Source organism: Scardinius erythrophthalmus, assembly GCF_964197995.2.
Source record: "Scardinius erythrophthalmus genome assembly, chromosome: 21".
Classification (NCBI taxonomy): domain Eukaryota; kingdom Metazoa; phylum Chordata; class Actinopteri; order Cypriniformes; family Leuciscidae; genus Scardinius; species Scardinius erythrophthalmus.
The window spans coordinates 3619167-3629808 of record NC_138241.1 but is presented as its reverse complement, the minus strand read 5'-3'; the positions used below and the strand labels follow the sequence as shown (position 1 = coordinate 3629808).

The 10642-nt window shown below is 40.2% G+C and overlaps 1 protein-coding gene across 1 annotated transcript in view; it reads right to left on the bottom strand.

Annotated features, from left to right (window-relative positions):
• Window positions 1–8694: 8694 nt before the first annotated feature.
• hcrtr2 (hypocretin (orexin) receptor 2) overlaps window positions 8695–10642 on the bottom strand; it is a 41749-nt gene continuing 39801 nt past the window's right edge. Inside the window, exon 7 of the mRNA XM_081350893.1 lies at window positions 8695–10434. Coding sequence (XP_081207019.1) covers window positions 10265–10434 — 170 coding nt within the window. The 3' untranslated portion in view covers window positions 8695–10264. The remainder of the gene's footprint in view (window positions 10435–10642) is intronic.

The following is a 10642-nucleotide window of genomic DNA, read 5'->3' as shown; positions in this document are numbered from 1 at the left end:
TTGTGTCTAGAGTTGTGAAAAATGACATCAAGGTTCTGAAAATAGTAGCAAAGTGATTGTAAAAAACTGTAATTGGTCAAAAGGTATATATATATATATATATATATATATATATATATATATATATATATATATATATATATACTAGGGCTGTCAAACGATTAATCGCGATTAATCACATCCAAAATAAAAGTTTGTGTTTACATAATTTATGTCTGTGTACGGAGTATAATTATTTTCTATATATAAATACACACACATGCATATATATATTTAAGAAAATGTGTTATTTATATATAAAATATTTATATATAATATAAATATATATACACAGTATATACATGCAAATATTTCTTAAATATATACATGCATGTGTGTGTATTTATATATAGAAAATAATTATACACTGTACACACATGTATTATGTAAAAACAAACTTTTATTTTGGATGCGATTAATCGCGATTAATCGGTTGACAGCCCTAATATATACAGTATATATATATATATATATTGTCTGTGGAAGGTATATGACCATAAAATGTTCATTCATTGCTTTCGGTCTGATGTCCTGTCAGCGTGCGTATTTCCATTCCTCCGCGCACCTGCTAGCGCAGACATCACAAATTTACAGTGAGTTTCATGCTATGCAGAGTTAGACAAACGTCAGTCACTGAACACCAAAACACCTTTTACAGTTCCTCCTGAACCAAAACAACCAGGTTATGCTGCGTTCACGCCATAACTACTGTAATCAGGAAGAGGTGGAAACCCGTGACGTTATACTCGGAGTGGTTCGTGACTCGGATTTATGCGTTTCAATGGCAACACTATCAACGGCGAAATGAATCTGCAGCAGTGGGTGATACAGGACACGGAAAATTGTCTACCCTGCCTTTAAGCTAACTATTTTATCTTGCTGCTTTCTCTAAGGGTATGTTTACATAACAACAATTTACTAAAAACAGAACGTTTTTCCTTTGCATCCCTGTTCACACGGATCCGCGAAAACAACTGTATTCTGCTGCCAGTAGATGGCGATATCGCTTTAAGAAACACTATGCAATTATAGGCTGTACACGTAATACACATGCGCATGACATCATCGGTTTCACAAATTCACGTTTTGTAGTTTATACAAATATTATAATCGTATCGTTTTCAAAAACCTTTCAAAAGTTTGCAATTTCAGGCCCCCAAAACGCTGTTGTCGTGTAAATGAACGGCCTAAACGCATATAAAGTTTTCCTTTTTTATTTGAAAACCGTGTAATGTAAACGGCTTCTTTCTACTAGCTACTTTCACTACATTTACATGTATTGATTTAGCAGATGCTTTTATCCAAAGCGACATAAAAATGAGAACTCATTTGTTTCCATGGCAACCTTCATTAGTTAATCTGTCTCACCTGTTACCTCGTTAGTCTTGTCAGGTGTGTCTCGTTTCCCTGATCTATTTCCTCATGTATTTAATTGCTTTTCGCAAAGTTTACCTGGCACTCAAGTGTTTTTTTTTTTTTTTTTTTAAGGGGGGTTTGTAGTATTTCCAAGCCACTTAAGACCCCCAGGTTGTGAAGCAGAAATGTTTTGCCACTGCAGGTACATTATAATTGTTAATGAAGATCATGCAAACATGACCAAGCCAAAAAGTAGGACTTACAGTATTTGTTCCTCAGGCTTCCCTAACGTGATTGGTGCCATAGACTGCACGCACGTCCCCATTAAGGCCCCACCAGGCCCCAATGAAGGGGATTTTGTGGACCGAAAGGGATTTCACAGTGTAAATGTCCATGTAAGTTCCTATTACGATTCTTAATATTCCAGATTAGTAATATATAAAAGGAATATATTCAAAGTATGCAGTTGACTGACTAAAAATATCTTAGATGGTTTGTGACTCCATGTCCTATATTACAAATGAGGAAGCAAAATTGCCTGGATCTGTGCATGACTCCAGAATTTTCAGAGAGTCATGTTTATGCACATTATTTGAATGTGGTAAGGGAAAAATTTTAATATCAAGCTCACTGTATCACATAAATTTATTCTGAGCCTAACAACTGCATTTTTCCATTATACAGGTGCTTACGACGGGATCCTGCTTGGTGATAGGGGCTATGCTTGCAGGCAGTATTTCATGATGCTATTCTCTGACCCAAACCCTGGATCACAAACCCGTTTCAGTGCAGCTCTAGCCAGGACAAGGGCACGCGTTGAAATGACATTTGGGCAACTAAAGGGAAGATTTCAGTGTCTGAAAAGTCTGAGGGTTGCACCTGATAGGGCCTATGACATTATTGTTGCATGTGCCATACTCCATAACATTGCTGCCATCAGAAAGGAGAAGACCCCTGTGGTGGGGGTGCAGCCTGATGACCTCCGGCCAGTGCACTTGGACCAACCTAGTGGCAGAGCTGCACGGACAGAATTGTGGAATGCCTTTTTTTCCACAAAAAAACTAAAACCTTCATTAAATTAATAATAAAAGATAAGACAATATGCTTAGTTCCTTGAGTTTTATTTCAATTATTCTTTGTCAAGAAAAGCCAGTGATAGTCATCTTTTGCCTGCAATAAGAGATATTATGCAAGGTCAGCAATAGTACTCTGTGTGAAAGTGTATTAGCACTTACTCTGAAGTTCCTTTTAAAGCAACTCAATCTCTAGTGCCAGTTTTTTCTTCTTTAAAGTGTCAAGTTCTCTGTTTTTTCAGGTCAAAATACTAAATTTTCTGTTGTAGACTACTATATAGGGTATGGGTATCACCCTGTGCCATTTTTGCATAAAGTTAACACAAGCCTCAAAAATAAAAAGGAAGAGTACTACACTGCCCACCCCTGTATCACTTTGTGCACCTCTTGCAACTCATATTGCAGTCAGAAATAATATGTACACAATTATAAATTAAGTTATTTATGCACTTACAAGTACTTCCTCCAAAAGACAGTAATCTGAGAGGGTTTCTTCACTGTCCTGTGCAATGGAAACAAATGGGTATTACAAAGTGTTGCATTTTCTTCCCTTTTAAAGTAAAGTTAGAAAAAGTCCACTTACTGCTCATATTTCAGCCACCACTTTCTTGGGAACAGGTAAAAGTGTTGGTGTATTGTGTTAAAATGCACAAAAGAGGAAAACACAATGGCATTACAATGAACTACACTAGGAAAAAATGTGATCAATAACTCATGGCAAAATATTTTTACATTAAGTTCAGCAGTTTTCACCTTCACAAGTCAAAGCAATTGATCACTATTCAATATTTAACAGTTGAAATGACTGTACCAGCCATTTGGATTATAGGCCTACTTAATTTAATGCAGTAACAAATTATTTTACAGTGTAGCAAGAGAATTTAAAACTCATTTACCAGTAATGAAGGTGTTGCTGCTACTGGTCCCTGGCTGTGGGTCTGAGGAAGAGCTGCCCCCATGATGCCCTCCACAATATATGCTCTCCAGCCAAGAATATATACTGTAATAAGTGATAGAACCATAACATGGTGAGCACTTACGCATTTAATTTGTCTGCTACTTTTTGCCAGCCCTCTCTCCTGGCTTTTGCACATTTTGAGGTGTTCCCTGGCGTTTTAATTAAGCGTTCAAATTCAGCATAACCTTCAAGCAATAACTCTTGCTCTGCTGCGGAGAAAGCTGCTGCTCTGCATTTGGTCATGGTGAGCAGCCAATAGCAGCGTTGCTGATCAATGTTTCTACTATCAATACATATCCCCTTTTAAACCAGTGCATGAACGCGCAATTATCTCAGATAAATCCAGCTAAACTAATCATAACCGGCAGGTGTGTTCGAAGAACCTAATTAGCCAGATCATGATTAGGTGATATCATCTTGGATGTCTCATTTGATCTTGGATGTTTTTAAGCAACGTACGAAGAATGGACCCCTGATCTCCGTTGTATTAGGCGTGTGTGTACCTTCTGCCCATCTTCTTGTACCTGTAATATTTATAATGTTAGTAAAAGTGTGAATTGGAACTTTTGATTCTCCTTTGTCTTCTTCTGCCTGCACCACACCGTGACAGAAGATCGGACCGCCTAAAATGGACGATAGGGTTAAAATGATAGTCATGGCTCAGGAGAGCCAAAACTTTTTTTCATTTGTCAAGGACATTTGTCACCTTGCAATCACTAGCACCCTCGAAGACGTGAGCCTGAGCACCTTGTTCCGGATCGGGGCCACATTCAACCATCCAATCGACCTCCCAGACACCACCGGACTGGACTGGGGGAGACCGTCATCCAGTGTCTGGAGAGGGTCGTGCCTCGATCCAGAACACAGCCAGACCCAAGGCTTTTTCACGTCATGCCTGACCAGCCTGATCTTCACGTCATGCCTGACCAGCCTGAGCTTCTTCACGTAAAGCCCGCCATGCCTGAGTCCTCGTCTTCAGCCAAGATGGTCGCCGCCTCACCGCTTGAGCCCTGAGCCCTCAGCCAATATGTCCGCCTCCTCGCCTCCTCGCCGCCTAAGCCCTCAGCTAAGATGGCCGCCGCTTCACCGCTTGTGCCCTCAGCCAAGATGGCCACCACCTCACCGCCTGAGCCCTCAGCCAGGATGACCGCCGCCACGCCAATACCTGTTCCTGTCCCCCCGTTCTGTTCCCAGACCTGTTCCTGCCCCAAGGACTGTCCATATCCCCAGACCTGTTCCTGTCCCTGTTCCAGAGTCTCATCCCATCGAGACCGCCCGTCCAGAGTCTTCTGTCCCCGAGCCTGTATTTGAATCTGTTCCTGAACCTGTTCCCGAGCCTGAGCCTGAATCTGTTCCCGAGCCTGAGCCTGAGTCTGTATCTGAGCCTGAGTCTGTTCCCAAGCCGGAATCTGTTCAAGAACCTGAGCCTGAGCCGGTTCCTGAATTCCCACCCATCCTCCCTCTCCCACCTCCTCCCATATACCACCTCTCAACCCTTCTTCCGCCACTGCCTGTCAGCCCCTCAGCTCCTCAAACCACTTTCGGAGAGGTGGGGTCGCCGTGGGCCTGCCAGCCTGTAGCTTCCAGCTTGGTCGGTGGATCCCCAGTCTCCGCCTCCAACCTCCGCGACCAGGACTCAACCTCGGCCCACCGATCCATCAGCTCAACTTGGCTCCTGCCTCCATCATCTCCACCGTGGCCCATCAGTCCACCAGCTCCGCCGGGCTCCCTCGTCCCTCCGGCTTTGCCTTTGTCGTTTGTCGCCCTGCCCTCGCCTCGGGACTACACTCCTCTGGCTGCATCTCGTCTGTTCCTGAGGACGCGCCTACTGGGAGGGGGGAGTACTGTCACGTGTCAGTGTTTGTTTGTACTTTCATTAGTCACATGTCTTCCTTTGTTCTGTTTTTCCGCCGCTCATTTGTTTCCATGGCAACCCTCATTAGTTCATCTGTCTCACCTGTTACCTCGTTAGTCTTGTCACTTGTGTCTCGTTTCCCTGATCTGTTTCCCCATGTATTTAAGCCGTGTGTTTTGTCTTGTTCATTGTCTGATCTCCGTTGTATTAAGTGTGTGTGTACCTTCTGCCTGTCTGTACCTGTTTGAGTTATATTGTGAGTAAAAGTTTGTATTAGAACTTTTGACTCCTCTTCGTCTTCTTCTGCCTACACCACACTGTGACAGTATGACTACATCTGAAGCATAAAGTACAATTACAGCTCTGAATGATCTATATTAAAGCTACATTATTGAGGTTAAAGTGGACCTATTATGCCCATTTTTACAATGTGTAATATAACTCTATGGTGTCCCCAGAATGTGTCTGTAAAATTTTAGCTTGTTCTTACTGTGACATCACAGTAAGGGAAAATCTGGAACAGAGTATTTTCAGACACTGCTTCTGATTTATGGAGAATATAAAAAAGTGGTTGGACTTTTAGCATTATATGCTGGTCGTTTACACACACTATGGACACACATCAGTGTTAAAACAACATGCAAAAGTGAATTTTGCATAATAGGTCCCCTTTAAAATACAAAACAGCATTCATTTTGCAGAAGAACACTGTTTTGGTTGTGCTTCGTCTCTGCGTGACTGCAGATGAATGTGGTTATCCTACTGCTCATAAAACATTCACTACTAGGCTCACCTTACCCTAACCCTGACCTGAAGAGGTATAACCAATTTGGATGGAAAGGATCTCAAGCTGATAGCTGGAAACGTCACTGTAGTTTTACCCATTAATAGATGCGGTACTTCCTTGAAAATAAATTCCACCACTGCGTAACAACAACCATAATGAAATGATGTTTACAATAGATAATGCTCTACTCCCCTGCTGAGTAATAAACACATAATCATCTCCCAAATCTCTCAGTTCTCCATCTCTGAAAAGTCAAGCTGATGTTGATTCTTGTTTTATTACTAGTTTTATCTCGTTCTCTTTTCTCCAGTAGTCTCTCCTCTGTTCGGCGTTTGTTATAAATGGGTGATTCTCTGGAGGTTGGAGATTTATCCATGTCAACATTTCTCTCTTGTTGTAACAACTAACCTCTGCAGCTCCCACACCAGACACACACACACTTAACTAACCTCTGCTGCTCCCACACCACACACACACACACACACACATACTAACCTCTGACACTCATGCGTCAAAGCAGCCGGAGCAACTTACTCTATTTACAGATATGACGAGACACGCATGGACGAGTGACGTATGTACGCAATTTCTAAAATATAAACACTTATAATAGGCCTACCATTATGGAAGCTTGTTTCTGCCATGGAATAAAACAATTTAAAAGATAGTTGCGACTTTTTATCTCACAAATAGCGTTAGTTCTGGCAGGTCACGTTAGTCAAGCTCGCATCAGTGACTCTCAGCTGATCCACATCTACCTATAGGAATACGATGCCTATCACTGTATACAGATACAGGTATAAGCTCATTCAGTATTATCAGCAGCTATCGGTTTCTCAGGGGCTAATTAAATGGCGAAATTCGGCAGGCAAACAACATCATCTCACAAGGAATCGTGCAATCGGGAATTTTGCAAGAGGAATTTGATCCCCACAAGGATTTCACCTCAGATTCATCTTAAACTTGAACACGAGATTTGCCACATTGATCATAAGTTGCCTGATTTGGAAGTGGCCTCAGTCTGCATTGCTGCTCGCATCGCTGCATTATTGACACAGGACTCGATGTGGGGTGATGCTTCCCCCATAAGATTGGATCTATAGTGCTCAACATATGACGCTAACATCAGGATGTAACCATTCTATCAGCCTCAGTCGTGGTGGGGGTAGTGTGTAAAAAATAAATAACAAAAAAGGTGGATACAACAGAAGTAAACTACAACCAAGTATAACAAGGTTATGACGTCATTGACAGGTGACTGTGTACACAGTACACGTCAACAAATAACTTGTCTAGTGATTGGAATTTATTCAAACCTACATATTTGTATTAATGACCATCCAGCTGTATTAATGACATGTGTTGCTAATTCTATGTGAACCGGAAGTCTCAACTAGGATTACTTCAGTATTGTGTATTTCAGTACTTATTTACAGTGAAAAAGATAATTGAAAAGGAAATCTCCATCTCTAATCTCTAGCTCTCAGACGTCACTCAAAGAAACTGGAACTGGACTGTGAATATACAACAAGCAAGCAGCTGATTCATTTTGATATCTCAATTTTCACTTCTTCATTTCAGGTGGTATGTCATTCATTGCAATTAATGCAATATGCATGTTTACTGCTAAGCATTTCGGGTATTGACAACATGCTTGTTGCTATGGCTTATATGGGTATTGGCAACATACTCGTTTAGGTCATCTAGGTAAGGGCAACATACTTGTTGCTTAAGGCTTTCCGGTATTGTTGGTAACATGCCGTTGCTCAAGCTTTTCAAGTATTGGCAACATGCTTGTTGCCTTGGCTCAACTCAGGTAACTACAAAAGCATCCAGATTGCGCTGTCAGTTGGGTTTGGGGGATATTGGCATATGGTTTTGTTTTAGGGGTTTATTGCTGCTCTCCCTGCTCTTATTCATGCTAGGCTGCATGGATGCGCAGGGAGTTCTCGCCCAGAACGGAACCATACCGCCAATCCAAACTGAATGCTAATTGTCAATCGTATTTGACGGTCGTGGTCCTGACAGAATTCGAATTGCGAGATATTAAGTCAGAATTGCGGGATGTAAACCAACAATTGCGAAAAATAAAGTCAGAATTGCGAGAAAGAAAGTCGCAATTAAGACAAAAACACGGGTAAGACAAAAAAATGTTTCGGAAGGAGGATTGATGATGTATTGAGTCTACCTGATGACGTACTGTATTTAGTCTATTTTGAAGTAAAAAAAATAATAAAAATAGTACATTTAATGACAAATATGACCAGACTGTAACGGTGTGGTGGTAGTTGAAGGCACAAGATGGAGATCCGGGTTAAACACAAACTTTACTTGATGAGTTCAGGCGGGACATACACAACCACATCTAACATTAACGAGAACCGACAAGGGACTGAACAGAACAGGGAGTATAAATACACAGGAGGAAATGAGGACACTAACTAGACACAGGTGGAGAAAGATAAACTAATCAGGGACTAATGAGAACAGGTGCAGACTAGACAGAACAGGTTAGGGTTAGGGACACCCAGAAATGCCAGCTCAAACCATCACATATTTCAATGCTAGTTACTGCTGGCAAAACATATAGAACATAAGAGTTGTTATTGTTTACTTCTTTATTTTTGGATTGTGCAAACATAGACCAAAGTAATTCACATTTTTCTGCCCAAAGACGTTTAAAAGTCAGCATGTGTGAGATTCACTTATGTGCTAACAAAAAGATAATGACGAATGGCTTAGTAGTGTATTTAAGTAAAATTGGAATCTTTATCTCCAAACATAATTTCAAACACATTAACACACTCAATGCATTTACTTAAAGTACTTATAAGTAGCAGCAAGTAGACACTTTTAATAGATAACACAGGATCTCAAAGCAAGCACCTGAGAGACATCATGCAGTAAGTAGTTCTCTGCTGTTCACCTGTTGGTTCTCGTGACATCTGTCACACTTGAACAAAGATGCATTGTCGTGCCATTGTCCCGCTTTATTACTCTGTAATCATCAAACTAATAATAGTCAAATAAACAGTTAGAGCTCCAGGCTTCCTGATCCAACAAAGCAAACACTCAGAGCAAATAATTACTGCTGGACTGTGCAGAACGTCAATACAGCTCCATAGAAATAAATGTTCTAAAACACACAACAGAGATGCCTATCATTAGAAATAAAACAGACGTATCTGCAAACACTTGTGAAATGCACATTAAAGAGAACATTCAAAACATTCTTACTTTTTTTTTTAATACCCAAGTGGGATCAAATTAGAGTAAACGGTAACACTTTACAATAAGGTCTCATTAGTTAATGCATTAGCTAAAATAAACTATCAATTAGCATTTTTTTTGCATCATTTATTAATATTTTGTTAATGTTAGTTAATATAAATATTTTTTTGTTTGTTCATGTTAGTGTATTAACTTATGTTAACTTTTTATTTTAAAAATGTATTAGTAAATGTTGAAATTTACATTATTAATAAATATTAATTCATGTTAGTTCATGTTAACTAATGTAGTTAACTTATAAATGAAACCTTATTGAGCTGTTCCTGAGATAAAAACATAACCCAAAACAGCATTCTTAGAGAAACATTACAAATGTCAAACTGTGCATTGTTTAAACATGGAATAAAAATAAATATACATCAATTTTGTTCAAAAGTACTTGAAGCGGTTTATGCATGCAAAAATAATGTGTTTTCAAACCCGAATCATTTGATGCTCAAACAAACAGAGCGGTGTATCAGTGGAGCCGAGTGTTTTCAGAGAGATCGCTTACCATCATCTCTCTGCATTAGATTGGATAGGAAATGTTATTTTAACACTGAAAATATTTTCTTCCCTTCTATCATCATTGTCTTTCAGTCTCGAGTTGAACGCAGTCTCGTTGTGTTTTGGAGACATGTCATTATTTTCACCTGTGTCTGCCCGTCCATTCGAGCAGTGAGCTGAAAAATAACCTCTTTGCTCACAGGGTAAAAATATCAATTCCACTGAAGGTTCATGTGCGCTTACGCAAGACACAATGTCATTTTCAAAAAGTGTGTGTAATTCACTGAGGTTATTATGTCCATTCAATCCTTCCACCCATAAGCCTCGCAGGTCGAAACATGCTGTTCCTCTGGTCTGGTGGTCGTGACTGGTGAAGTGGCTCCCACAGGATTCTCCCAGAAAACCCTTCCCACACTGATCTACACAGCCTGGTCTGATATCCTGGAGATGTTGTCGAAGTTGTGGACTTGCGTAGACAGGGATTTGCGGCTGTCTGTACTGGTTCTCGCTCTGACTCTCTCCTTCGGTATCTCGTCTCCACCGGAGCAATGACAGATGAACGCCGCTTTAAACTCCTCTCGAAATTTACCTGCGAGAAAACAAGATCTGATTTAAATACGGTTCCGTTTGTTAACTCGAACTAACACTGATACGTTATTCTAAAGCATTTATTATCTAATGTTAATTACAGCATGTGCTAGTATCTGTTGATATTATTTATGGACCTCAGCTGACATGAACTAACAATGAACAGTTTAATTCAAATTAAAAAGGGGATATATGTAAAATATGTTAAT